The sequence below is a fragment of the Eriocheir sinensis genome, chromosome 67 (genome assembly GCF_024679095.1).
Source record: "Eriocheir sinensis breed Jianghai 21 chromosome 67, ASM2467909v1, whole genome shotgun sequence".
NCBI lineage: Eukaryota > Metazoa > Arthropoda > Malacostraca > Decapoda > Varunidae > Eriocheir > Eriocheir sinensis.
In genome coordinates this window covers 6,250,849-6,264,820 of record NC_066575.1, presented here as the reverse complement: position 1 = coordinate 6,264,820, position 13,972 = coordinate 6,250,849, and the positions used below count along the sequence as shown (strand labels likewise).

The window sequence follows — 13,972 nt, the reverse complement described above, 5'->3', positions numbered from 1 at the left end:
TTATCAATTAAAATCTTTTCTTCCATACAACTGCATAGGAACAATAAGTCATTACATGCCTTTGATACATCCCTCCAGCTAAAATCAAACTCAATCTTCCTGTTCTCGGCCCACGTGATGAAAAAGCTGATGATGAAGTTTCCGGGAGTGAGGTCGTAGCCCATGTTGACAAAAATCTCCCGCCCAAAGGCTTTCACTGGAAAATTCAATGCAGGTAAAGAAATGGTATCAGGCTCATAATAGATATTGTTAGTAAATTAATAATAAAAAGACAAAATGGATGTTAACCCCGGATTTCCTACAAGAAGACATCACCAAGCTACAGGAGTGGAACAACAAGTGGCTGCTACAGTACAATGAAGAAAAATGTATAGTCCTGCACCTTGGGAGGGGATATCCTGCATACCAATACCACATGGGAAACACTCCACTACCCACCACAGAGGCAGAGAAAGACCTGGGAGTATATGTTACCAGGCTACCAGTGAAGGGATATCCAGCACACCAATACCACATGGGAAACACTCCACTACCCACCACAGAGGCAGCGAAAAACCTGGGAGTATATGTTAACAGGCCACCAGTGAAGGCCAAATCCGTGACAGTCGCAGCGGACGGGTTAAAAAGGTATGACAGGACATGCCTTTGATCACAGAGTTCCTGCTGGCCTGCGCTGTGTTGCGGATCAGCGTGAGAGTGATGCGGCGTGACACATCGTCCAGGTCATACAGCTCCAGCGTCCTCGTTGTCTGTCGGCACAAGCAACAGACACATGAATAAGACAGACTCGGTATCACACTGTCTAAGCGTTCAAATAAGTCATAATGGTCCACTGTCAGCACATGCAACAGACACATGAATAAGACAGAGACTCGGTATTATACTGTCTAAGCATTCAAATAAGTCATAATGGTCCACTGTCAACACATGCAACAGACACATGAATAAGACAGACTCGGTATTATACTGTCTAAGCATTCAAATAAATCATAATGGTCCAACCCTCCCTTCCTGTACAGGCATGGTGGGGTATGAAGTCCTTGGGAACATGGATACACTCATAGTTATGGAAGGAAAGGCTACACTGGTTTACAATGATTATAATTACACATTCAAGAAAACAATAAGCTTATTCCCCAGAAGGTACTTTCTCGTAATTATAAACAGCCCATTCAATATTTATGCATCCTCAAGAACTATATTATCACTTACAAGAACTACAAATTAAGCTGAAATTTACCGCCCCTGGCTGCACTCAGATTCAATACAGTGTGTTTGTTTCTGTGTTATCAAATGTTTCCAGCAACACAAGAAAAGCTAGTAGGTGTCTTAACCATTCACGCTATTCAGGAAGACATGAATGAAGTTATAGTGAAAGAGTTTCTCTAATTCATGAACAGGACCACAGATACCAGACACCCTTGGCCCTTCACCCTTCACCTCCTCCCTTCCTTCCATACTAACTTCCCATGCAAGATTCAACCCCTTCCCCTCCCTTCCCTGTACCTCCTCCCTTCCTTCCTTACTAACTTCCCATACAAGATCCAACCCCTTCCCCTCCCTTCCCTGTACCTCCTCCCTTCCTTCCTTACTAACTTCCCATGCAAGATCCAACCCCTTCCCCTCCCTTCCCTGTACCTCCTCCCTTCCTTCCTTACTAACTTCCCATGCAAGAGCCAACCCCTTCCCCTCCCTTCCCTGTACCTCCTCCCTTCCTTCCTTACTAACTTCACACGCAAGAGCCAACCCCTTCCCCTCCCTTCCCTGTACCTCCTCCCTTCCTTCCTTACTAACTTCCCATGCAAGATTCAACCCCTTCCCCTCCCTTCCTTCCTTACTAACCTCCCATGCAAGATTCAACCCCTTCCCCTCCCTTCCCTGTACCTCCTCCCTTCCTTCCTTACTAACCTCCCATGCAAGATTCAACCCCTTCCCCTCCCTTCCCTGTACCTCCTCCCTTCCTTCCTTACTAACCTCCCATGCAAGATCCAACCCCTTCCCCTCCCTTCCCTGTACCTCCTCCCTTACTTCCTTACTAACCTCCCATGCAAGATCCAACCCCTTCCCCTCCCTTCCCTGTACCTCCTCCCTTCCTTCCTTACTAACTTCCCATGCAAGATCCAACCCCTTCCCCTCCCTTCCCTGTACCTCCTCCCTTCCTTCCTTACAAACCTCCCATGCAAGATCCAACCCCTTCCCCTCCCTTCCCTGTACCTCCTCCCTTCCTTCCTTACAAACCTCCCATGCAAGATCCAACCCCTTCCCCTCCCTTCCCTGTACCTCCTCCCTTCCTTCCTTACTAACTTCACACGCAAGAGCCAACCCCTTCCCCTCCCTTCCCTGTACCTGTCATTGAACAGCCCCTACAGCATAGAAGCAGAACCTGACCTCTAAGCTGCTCATTCGGTGCCCTAGCCCTTGATGCCCTTACCTCCACCTCTGTATCACTTTTCAGGTTGGTTTCCTTGGTTGAGGCCACACCGAAGGGCCACAAGATGTTTATGAACTCAAAGGATGTTCGCTGCTTGACCACATTTTCCGCCAGCACTGCCGTGACACGATCCACCTTCACCTTGACCTTGAAGGCTACATAGGCGGCCCCGAGCTCCACCGTCACATCACCCGTTGCTGGGAACTGTGTGACATAAAAGATTCCTTCATAAATCTTGTTCTGACATTCAATTTTTACTGGACAGCTTTGATGTGTTGTAAATACTTTGCATAATAGTCATTCTTATTTGGTATATTCTGCAATAAATAATGGATCTGAAACTGAAGAGCAAATGGTCAAAATAGAATTAGGATTTATACATATCAACAAGAGAAATATATTGAAGTTGGAAAGTTTCGTTTAGTTGGCGCAACATCTGTGGTCATATGCCGGAGAGAGACAGGAGGGGAAGGAATTAGAGAAGGGAACAGACCCCAGGAGACGCGACACAACCCCCGATTAATACCTGGTACCCATTCACTGCTGGGTGGACAGGGGCGTAGGGTATCGGAAAAGCCGCCCAAATTTTTCCACTCCGCCCGGGAATATACTGAAACATATTCATCAATTTTTATCAGACGAATATAAACTGAGAGTAAAATAGTGGAACTGATCTCTAGTTTCTGATTACCTTAAATCCATAATCAATCTCAACAGGCTTATTTTTGGTGAAGTTTGAGGTGATGTGGAAGGTCCCGCGATGGCCGGCCTCCAGGAACCGGTGCTTGAGGGAGGCCTGCACAGGGTTCCTCTTCCAGGGCAGGGTGTGGTTGGCTCGGGTGGGCCACTCAAGGTAGTAGTCCCCATCGTAACCAATGTCGCTGAGATCCTAAAGGTCAGAGTGCTGGCATGAGACCTGTCGGCCGTTTTTGTTACCAGTATATGTGAATTCAAAATGATCTCAAAGTGACCGGCTTCTGCTTTTGGAAGGTAGATATATGCACATGTAAATCAGTCACATTTGATATATGTTAATTTTACAGCTGAGTTTAGGGGGTCGTCTTCAAATAAAATACCATCTTTCTAAAGAGTTCAGATAATTTAGAAGGTCAACATTTATAAGAGTACTATCTTTCTAAAGAGTTCAGATAATTTAGAGGGTCAACATTTATAAGAGAACAAATTTTACACAAGTATATAGAATACATCTTTTGCTTCTGGTGGACTTGCCTGCTTGAAGTTAAAGGTTAGCGGCTCATTCTCCCACTTCATGGTGGAGGTGATCGTGACGGTGCCCTCGGTGGCTGGGAACCCTCGAGCTAACATGTTGCCTGAGACTGTTGTGACCTCTGACCCGGTCACCATAGATGATCTACAAGAAAACAAAACCCCATTCTATTATGTTCATACTTTATCCCTGGAAGTTTGTGTCTTAGCAAAGGTATTGTAATGATAACAATTAATTGAATAAATGGTCTAAATGAGGTTTGGAAAAGGTAAAGGTTGCCAAGATGTGATAGTCAGACAATTTACTGAGACTGAGGAAAATGCAGTGGATTGTTGATGGCATTCATGGATCTGGAGAAGGTGGAAAGTTTTGTTTAGGCGGCGCAACATCTGTGGTCATATGCCGGAGAGAGACAGGAGGGGAAGGAATTATAGGAGAAGGGAACAGACCCCAGGAGACGGGACACAACCCCCGATTAATACCTGGTACCCATTCACTGCTGGGTATCGGAAAAGCCGCCCATATTTTTCCACTCCGCCCGGGAATCGAACCCGGGCTCTCTCGGTTGTGAGCTGAATGTGCTAACCACCGCACCACGAAGCCCCCTATGGATCTGGAGAAGCTATAGGATAAAATGAATCAAAAACATTTCTGAAAAGTATGATGCAGGTATGATGTGGTAGGAAGGTAATTTCCCTATCCCATGTATGCAACAGTCAATTAGAAACCTTCTCTTGTACCTACATACTCCTAACTGAACATGTAGCATACCCTCAACTGTCTTAACCCGGTAGCAGCGGGGATCATGTTTCTTAATGGTCCCTCCAAGCGAGAAAAATGAGAAAAAATCACCCCTCACACAAACCATTTCATAATATATATCAAAGCATTTGTGATCAGATTATGTATCATCTATTTTTTGGGGTTTATATCATGAACCAAATTTGGCCCATTGATGCTACACGGTAAAGCCACAAATTTGGCCTGTCGCTACTACACAGTAAAGCCACAAATTTGGCCCGTCGCTACTACACGGTAAAGCCACAAATTTGGCCTGTCGCTACTACACAGTAAAGCCACAAATTTGGCCTGTCGCTACTTCACAGTAAAGCCACAAATTTGGCCTGTCGCTACTACACAGTAAAGCCACAAATTTGGCCCGTCGCTACAACACGGTAAAGCCACAAATTTGGCCCGTCGCTACAACACGGTAAAGCCACAAATTTGGCCTGTCGCTACTACACAGTAAAGCCACAAATTTGGCCTGTCGCTACTTCACAGTAAAGCCACAAATTTGGCCTGTCGCTACTACACAGTAAAGCCACAAATTTGGCCCGTCGCTACAACAGTAAAGCCACAAATTTGGCCATAAGCTCCTACACGGTAAAGCCACAAATTTGGCCTGTCGCTACTACATGGTAAAGCCACAAATTTGGCCTGTCGCTCCTACATGGTAAAGCCACAAATTTGGCCTGTCGCTACTACATGGTAAAGCCACAAATTTGGCCTGTCGCTACAACACGGTAAAGCCACAAATTTGGCCTGTCGCTACAACACGGTAAAGCCACAAATTTGGCCTGTCGCTACTACATGGTAAAGCCACAAATTTGGCCTGTCGCTACAACACGGTAAAGCCACAAATTTGGCCTGTCGCTACTACATGGTAAAGCCACAAATTTGGCCTGTCACTACAACACGGTAAAGCCACAAATTTGGCCTGTCGCTACTACATGGTAAAGCCACAAATTTGCCCCGTCGCTGCTACCGGGTTAACGGAATGAAAGACCACTGACATAATCTTGAATACACACAATGGAAATGAGCTATATAAGAGGTGCTGGTGGTGTGTCAGGACAGAATGTAGAAAGTAATGAAAGCGTATAAGAGATTAGGTATGGGTGCAACAGCAAAGGGAATGGATTGTGGAGTGGTTATACGGGTGAAGCAAGGGGTGATGAGATGGTTTGGACACGTGATGACAATGAAGGAGAATGATTTAGAGCCAATTTCACAGTCCAACACAGTGTCTTCGTAACAGCCCGAATCAAACTATAGAATCCCATACAATCCAAAACGGTGAGGTCTTCGATGCCACACTAAATACACAAGACTTTTCCTGTATAGTTTCATCAAATTTGTGAACTTAAATATAAACACCAGACACTATGCAAGGAAATTTCGAAGGCTCTGGTATTGGTTTGGGAGCTTACTAACCCGTCATGGGGAACTGTGAAACTGGCCCCTTGTGAAGAGACTGTGTGAGGGCTGGATTGAGGGAGGGGGAGATCATCTGTGATATGGAACAATGGATCAAGAACACACCAATTTTCACATAATTAATTCTGACAATCTATTTATGTAATACAGCCGTTCCTCAAATAGTACGGTTTCCAAGAGTTCCGTTTCGGTTTTATACGGATTGTCAGAGAAGATCTTTTTAGGATTTCTAAATTTCGTGCTCATCGGGAAATTCAAAAATTCTAAAAAAATCTTCCATGAAAATTCACATAAAACCAAAACCAAACTATTGGAAATCATACTATTTGAGGGATGACTGTACCACACAATACTACACAACATAGTACAATGGCATCAAACAGACAACATACTCCCATGCAATCATCATAAACATAAACACAATAGGACAAAAGGTCTTACTTGAACCAATGTCTCTCCTCTCGGGTCTCATAAAACAGGTCTGCCTTGTTGTTCTCCCAGCCCTCCACCATGGGCAGGCTGAATGTCATGTGGCCTGTCACAGTGCCTTGGTTGGACACCAGGCTGGCGTGAAGAACCACCTGCTGGGGCCCGGATGTCTCTCGCTCCCAGTCCAGCTTTCCTGTCAGGTTGAGATGCTGACCTTGCTTGAGCATCTGCAGGAATGAAGCAATGAATCAGAACCTAATTTTCTTCCTTAACCCAGTAGCAGCGACGGGCCAAATTTGTGGCTTTACCATGTAGCAGCGACGGGCAAAATTTGTGGCTTTACCGTGTAGCAGCGATGGGCCAAATTTGTGGCTTTACCGTGTAGCAGCGACGGGAAAAATTTGTGCCATGATATAAACCCCCAAAAATAGATGATACATAATCTGATCATAAATGCTTTGATGTATATTATGAAATGGTTTGTGTGAGGGGTGATTTTTTTCTCATTTTTCTCGCTTGGAGGGACCATTAAGAAACATGATCCCCGCAGCTACCGGGTTAAATTAATTCACCGAGTCTCAATCTATGTTTTGTGGGAATTAAAAGCTTTGGGGATTAGGAGCTGCACTTTCTATTAACCCCTTGATTTAGGATTTCCTACAAGAAGACATCATCAAGCTACATGGATGGAACAAAAAGTGGCTGCTACAATTCAATGAAGAAAAATGTAGTCATGCAATTTGGGAGGTCCAGCACACCAATACCACATGGGAAACACTCCACTATCCACCACAGAGGCAGAGAAAGACCTGGGAGTATATGTTACCAGGCTACCAGTGAAAGCCAAATCTGTGCCAATCACAGCGGACGGGTTAACTTGAAAGTCTGGAGAGAAATTTGTCCGAGGGAAAGGGGATGAGCATTAAGTAATATACTGATGTCGGACTTGAAAGTTTGTCGTCTCTGATATATATTTTCCGACAAGTAAGAGAATATAAAGAACTCTGAATAAGTTAACAAGTCCAACCCCACCATAGGGAATAAATGGACGTTAAATGATGATGATGATGATAATGATTTTTTTCTCTTGCTATCTGACGGACATTTTCTTAGCAGCTCAACATCTACATGACAATACATGCAATGGAGCACTGGGGTAGATGAAACATTTGTAAACTCCACTGCCAGAACCTCACCTCTCCATCAAAGCTGTAGTGAGCCCTGGTAAGGTTCAAGGAGATGAGCGGCTTGATGATGAGGTGGTGGCCTGTGTCCTGGTGCTCGGCGCGTGCAGTGAAGGTGATGGGGTCAAGCCTCGGCCACAGCAGGTACAGACTCAGCTCTCCCGGGTCGGATGTGATCTGCCGTACTTTCCCTCTCAACACAAGGTGGCTGGTTCAGAAAGCAAAGGGAATAATGAAGTTAGAAATGATATGATTTTTTATTGAAATGAAAATTACCTCTGCAATACTACTTCTATAATATTAGCCTACTTGTAAGTAATAAAAGCAGCTTGTACAATCAGTCTCTTTCAGCCACACTCCTCTGAACTCTTTTAATAGAACCAGTGATTAGCAGGCTTTTTTTCATTATTGTTTCCTTTTTTTGGCCCTTGAGCTGTTTCCTTGGCTTAAAAAAAAAAAAAAAAAAAAAAAAAAAAAAAAAAGTGAGTCTATTCTATATCATGTCAACTGGATCTGGCATGCTGTACTACCATGAACTTCTGACAATAAAGTCTGAATCCACTTACTCCCAATAGTCATGATTGCTCTTGAACTCAAAACTTCCTCCAACATCAATCAAGTCCTGTGTTGAGTCGCTGGAGAGGTTGAGATCCACCGTGTAGGAGGTGTGTGCGCCCTGTTGCCTCCCCAGCACCAGGGACACCTTTCCCTCCACCTTATTCAGGGAGATCTGAGTGAGGTCAATTTCAATACTGCCAGCACCCACAGGGAAGTCCCATCCAACCTGTATGCTGTAGGGTGCCCGTGACCGCCTGCAAACACAGAGGGCCGTATTACTAAACATTTCGTCGTCCAAGAGCACATATTTGACAAGGCTTTCATGGGAGTTTTGGACATTTCCAGGAGTAGTTTTATGACCCCCGTGGTAGTCTGATCCTTCTCCTGTACTGTGAATCTAAAGAAACACTCATTATAACCCGATTGATCCCCTCTTTGACCTTTAGAAATAGTTGATGTGAGAAGCGAATGTGTCTTATAATATAGACCAGAATATTTTCAGAGTAAAATAAAGTATAAACTTGGTCTTTAGTGTCATCGCCGTCACTGCTACAAGAAAATGAAAACCATCTCCATTGGGAACACACAAACATGGGTCGGTTCAAGACCAAGAGGCGCCAGGCTCGATCCTGGATGGAATGGAGACAGTGACGTGAGAGTAGAGGTGTATAAAAAATAGCATTATCCTCTCACCTCTGTCCTATACATCTTTTGCATCATAAATGTATTCCTTCTGATGAAACACTTTACAACTCACTGGAGCAGCAAGTCAAAATCAAAGTTCCGGAAGCCTTGGTGCGGTGTGCTCATGTGGAGAGCCAGCTTGAAGGGCCGACGCTCCAGGTTGGTCAGTGCCATCTGTAGCGTGTATCTTCCTCCGTGTCCTCTGTCTTCCGGCTCAACCTAGATGGTAAAGTTGTCCCTTAATTCACTGGACCAATTAACCCCTTGACTGTGGGTATCCTACAAGAAGACATCACCAAGCTACAGGGATGGAACAACAAGTGGCTGCTATAATTCAATGAAGAAAAATGTAGTCATGGACCTTGGGAGGGGATATCCAGCACACCAATACCACATGGGAAACACTCCACTATCCACCACAGAGGAATAGAAAGACCTGGGAGTACATGTTACCAGGCTACCCGGGAAAGCCAAATCTGTGGCAATCGCAGCAGACGGGTTAAAGTTGTGAAATGATAACAGTAGATGTGTGAAAAATGTTAACTTCCCTTCTACAGTATCAAGAATATTAACTTCCCTTCTACAGTATCAAGAAAGAATATTAACTTCCCTTCTACAGTATCAAGAAAGAATGTCAAAAGAAACACACTAAAAACTGACCTCTATGTCCACCTCCCAGTCATTCTCCTCGCGGTATTTCCAGAAGAGGTGTCCGCGGTAGGTGGTCCCCACGCCGCGCAGTACCACCTGGTTCTTGTAGCCTCCCTCTTGGGGCTGACCCACGAGGCGAATGCTCGAATGACCCAAATCTTCCCAAGGGGTCTCCAGCGTTCCTTCCAACTGCCATCCACGTGAAACATTGTCAATATCCACTGGCATTGATGGACAAATTTCACAAAACATTTTCTAGTCAAGTCACAAGAAAATCACACCACACTTACCATCTGAATAAACTGCTGCTGGAATTTGACTGAAGCATCAAGGGCAATGTTTTTCTCCTCCCATCCAAACTTTGCCACCAAACGAGACTTTACAACGTCAAGAGCTGTCATCCTCCACACGAATGTCCCGTTTCTGAAAACATTGCAATTTATTTCTCAATGCATCAGCGATAAGTTTAGTCAAAGGAATATAAGAGAGATTAGGTGGTCACACAATCACAGAACAGTCAGAAATGTGCTTGATTGGTAGACAAAATTAGCTGTAGATGAATGAAATAAGTTATGAAGAACAAATCTAAATAAATGCTCACAGGAAAGCATCTCTTTTAACCCGGTAGCAGCGGGGACCATGTTTCTTAATGGTCCCTCCAAGCGAGAAAAATGAGGAAAAATCACCCCTCACATAAACCATTTCATAATATATATCAAAGCATTTGGGATCAGATTATGTATCATCTATTTTGGGGGGTTTATATCATGGCACAAATTTGGCCCGTCGCTGCTACCGGGTTAAAAACAATAACTAAGCTTATCATAATCTTTGAGGCACTGAAATCCTGTTCATTGTCCAAGATGAAACCATACCAACTTACCTGAAGGACTGATGAACAAAAGCACTTAACAAAATTTACTTTACTACCTCTCCTCCTGAGCCCAAGACAAATGTTGCACTGGAAATTTGTCACTCCCATCTCTGTAAATCTATTCAGCAAATTTAGTGTAGTGAAATGGAGGGATAGGGTGCAAGAGTACGTTAGGGAGAGGGGGGGAAATATCTTTGAGAAACTCTGAGCAGGCAAGGAGGGAGTGTCTGGTCTGGATAGAGAAAGTTGGAAGCTCTTCTGCTGTGGCCATCCTAGGAGCAGGCGTCGATGAAATGATGATGATGATGATGATAGTGTACCTGAAAGGCTCATATGGTGTTGCAAATGATCCTGATAAGTCCTTGGTTGTTCCTGTGCCAGTCAGGTGGAACACAGTGTTGAGCGGGGTGTTCAGTCGTCCATCAAAGTATCCGGTCCGCTCATCAATGGGAAGACGATACTCAATGGCCAGGTCCAGGCTCTCATAACCCCTCACTGGTGTTGTAAGGGTTAACTGCAGCTTCCCCTCTTCCTCTTGTTGAAAGGTGGCCTTCACCTCCACCTGAAATACAACAGGGTAGAGACTTACACATACGTTACCCTAAAACACAAACTTACGGTACTGTGAATGGATCTCTATACACAGGGTAGAGACTTATACATACATTACCCTAAAACACAAACTTACGGTACTGTGAATGGATCTCTATACACAGGGTAGAGACTTACACATACCTTACCCTAAAACACAAACTTACGGTACTGTGAATGGATCTCTACACACAGGGTAGAGACTTATACATACATTACCCTAAAACACAAACTTACGGTACTGTGAATGGATCTCTATACTTATTTAACCCACGTCTGTTTAACACATTTAACCTGGTAGCAGCGACGGGCCAAATTTGTGGCTTTACCGTGTAGCAGCGATGGGCCAAATTTGTGGCTTTACCGTGTAGCAGCGATGGGCCAAATTTGTGCCATGTTATAAACCCCCCAAAAATAGATGATACATAAACTGATCACAAATGCTTTGATATATATTATGAAATGGTTTCTGTGAGTGATGATTTTTTCTAATTTTTCTTGCTTAGAGGGACCATTAAGAAACATGATCCTCGCTGCTACCGGGTTAAAACATATTTTTCTTGCTCTTTCTTTTATCTTTCCATCACTGCTTATGCCGCACACTCCTCTTTGCTTCAATCCCCCACTAGTCACTATCTTCATTCCTACTCTACAAAGCTCAATACACCATACTAAGTAATAAGACATTTTTTTCATCCTGTGGTCTGTCTCCTTCACCATAAAAAGATAAATAAATACCTTGGTCACCTGTCACTATCTTCATTCCTACTCTACAAAGCTCTATACACCATACTAAGTAATAAGACATTTTTTTTTATCCCATGGTGTCTCCTTCACCATAAAAAGATAAATACCTTGGTGAGAGTGGAGGACTGGGAGAGCAAGGTGAGGTCCAGCTTTGGTTCAGGCGTCCAGAAGAAGCTCCCCGAGGCCTTGAGGGTGGCGTCCTCCAAGTGCTCACCAAGAGAATGCAGAGGTAAGGTGGCCATTGCCTGCCCCTCCACCCCTTCAGTTGTTTTCTGGAGGTAAGGGAAGAACTTAAGACACCAGAGAAAGGAAAGAGGGAGTGAAAAGTGTAGGTCCTTGAAGTGAACCAATGTGCAAATTATAAAACCAAACTGGGTTATTAAATTAGGTAAGAACTCAAGACACCAAAGCAAGGAAAGAGGGAGTGGAAAGTGTAGGTCCTTGAAGTGAACCAATGAGCAAATTATGAAACCAAACTGGGTCATTAAATAAGGTAAGAACTCAAGACACCAAAGAAAGGAAAGAGGGAGTGAAAAGTGTAGGTCCTTGAAGTGAACCAATGAGCAAATTATGAAATCAAACTGGGTCATTAAATAAGGTAAGAACTTAAGACACCAGAGAAAGGAAAGAGGGAGTGAAAAGTGTAGGTCCTTGAAGTGAACCAATGAGCAAATTATGAAACCAAACTGGGTCATTAAATAAGGTAAGAACTCAAGACACCAAAGAAAGAAAAGAGGGAGTGAAAAGTGTAGGTCCTTGAAGTGAACCAATGAGCAAATTATGAAACCAAACTGGGTCATTAAATAAGGTAAGAACTCAAGACACCAAAGAAAGAAAAGAGGGAGTGAAAAGTATAGGTCCTTGTAGTGAACCAATGTGCAAATTATGAAACCAAACTGGGTCATTAAATAAGGTAAGAACTCAAGACACCAGAGAAAGGAAAGAGGGAGTGAAAAGTGTAGGTCCTTGAAGTGAACCAATGTGCAAATTATGAAATCAAACTGGGTCATTAAATAAGGTAAGAACTCAAGACACCAGAGAAAGGAAAGAGGGAGTGGAAAGTGTAGGTCCTTGAAGTGAACCAATGTGTAAATTACGAAATCAAACTGGGTCATTAAATAAGGTAAGAACTCAAGACACCAAAGAAAGGAAAGAGGGAGTGGAAAGTATAGGTCCTTGCAGTGAACCAATGTGCAAATTATGAAATCAAACTGGGTCATTAAATAAGGTAAGAACTCAAGACACCAAAGAAAGGAAAGAGGGAGTGAAAAGTGTAGGTCCTTGAAGTGAACCAATGAGCAAATTATGAAATCAAACTGGGTCATTAAATAAGGTAAGAACTCAAGACACCAAGCAAGGAAAGAGGGAGTGAAAAGTGTAGGTCCTTGCCGTGAACCAATGAGCAAATTATGAAATCAAACTGGGTCATTAAATAAGGTAAGAACTTAAGACACCAAGCAAGGAAAGAGGGTGTGAAAAGTGTAGGTCCTTGAAGTGAACCAGCGAGCAAATAATGAAACCAAACTGGGTCATTAAATAAGGTAAGAACTTAAGACACCAGAGAAAGGAAAGAGGGAGTGAAAAGTGTAGGTCCTTGAAGTGAACCAGCAAGCAAATAATGAAACCAAACTGGGTCATTAAATAAGGTAAGAACTTAAGACACCAGAGAAAGGAAAGAGGGAGTGGAAAGTGTAGGTCCTTGAAGTGAACCAATGTGCAAATTATGAAATCAAACTGGGTCATTAAATAAGGTAAGAACTCAAGACACCAAAGCAAGGAAAGAGGGTGTGAAAAGTGTAGGTCCTTGAAGTGAACCAATGAGCAAATTATGAAACCAAACTGGGTCATTAAATAAGGTAAGAACTTAAGACACCAAAGAAAGGAAAGAGGGAGTGAAAAGTGTAGGTCCTTGCAGTGAACCAATGTGCAAATTATGAAACCAAACTGGGTCATTAAATAAGGTAAGAACTTAAGACACCAAAGAAAGGAAAGAGGGAGTGAAAAGTGTAGGTCCTTGAAGTGAACCAATGTGCAAATTATGAAACCAAACTGGGTCATTAAATTAGGTAAGAACTTAAGACACCAGAGACAGGAAAGAGGGAGTGAAAAGTGTAGGTCCTTGAAATCAAACTGGGTCATTAAATAAGGTAAGAACTTAAGAGACCAGAGAAAGGAAAGAGGGAGTGAAAAGTATAGGTCCTTGAAGTGAACCAATGTGCAAATTATGAAATCAAACTGGGTCATTAAAAATATGAAAAATGTCAGACTATTGAATGAAAATAAAAAAGGGGAAAGGATGAAAGAGAGGAGCATGTATGAATAAAATAGATGAACAGAAACAGATGGACATTGTAAAGCCGAAATTTAATTATGTACGG

At 43.3% G+C, this 13,972-nt stretch overlaps 1 protein-coding gene and 1 long non-coding RNA gene across 6 annotated transcripts in view; one reads left to right on the top strand and one right to left on the bottom strand.

The window, feature by feature from the left end:
- LOC126988003 (uncharacterized) overlaps nucleotides 1-13,972 on the bottom strand; it is an 89,539-nt gene that overhangs the window by 22,702 nt on the left and 52,865 nt on the right. The window contains 13 exon segments of the mRNA XM_050845733.1: nucleotides 60-196; nucleotides 644-749; nucleotides 2,432-2,635; nucleotides 3,123-3,320; nucleotides 3,662-3,803; nucleotides 6,318-6,532; nucleotides 7,502-7,697; nucleotides 8,056-8,301; nucleotides 8,805-8,950; nucleotides 9,392-9,571; nucleotides 9,673-9,805; nucleotides 10,577-10,818; nucleotides 11,702-11,866. Of these exon segments, the coding sequence (XP_050701690.1) occupies nucleotides 60-196; nucleotides 644-749; nucleotides 2,432-2,635; nucleotides 3,123-3,320; nucleotides 3,662-3,803; nucleotides 6,318-6,532; nucleotides 7,502-7,697; nucleotides 8,056-8,301; nucleotides 8,805-8,950; nucleotides 9,392-9,571; nucleotides 9,673-9,805; nucleotides 10,577-10,818; nucleotides 11,702-11,866 (2,310 nt within the window).
- Nucleotides 12,037-13,698, top strand: LOC126988014 (uncharacterized). Of its 5 annotated transcripts, none has more exons than XR_007741386.1 (5): nucleotides 12,037-12,192; nucleotides 12,298-12,346; nucleotides 12,767-12,927; nucleotides 13,136-13,184; nucleotides 13,290-13,698. It is a non-coding gene; the product is annotated as an uncharacterized LOC126988014 (long non-coding RNA). The 5 variants fall into 5 exon arrangements; XR_007741384.1 differs by lacking the exons at nucleotides 12,298-12,346; nucleotides 12,767-12,927 and adding an exon at nucleotides 12,557-12,612 and having other exon boundaries at nucleotides 12,037-12,241; nucleotides 13,290-13,345; nucleotides 13,556-13,698; XR_007741383.1 differs by lacking the exons at nucleotides 12,298-12,346; nucleotides 12,767-12,927 and adding an exon at nucleotides 12,557-12,612 and having other exon boundaries at nucleotides 12,037-12,241; nucleotides 13,290-13,345; nucleotides 13,451-13,698.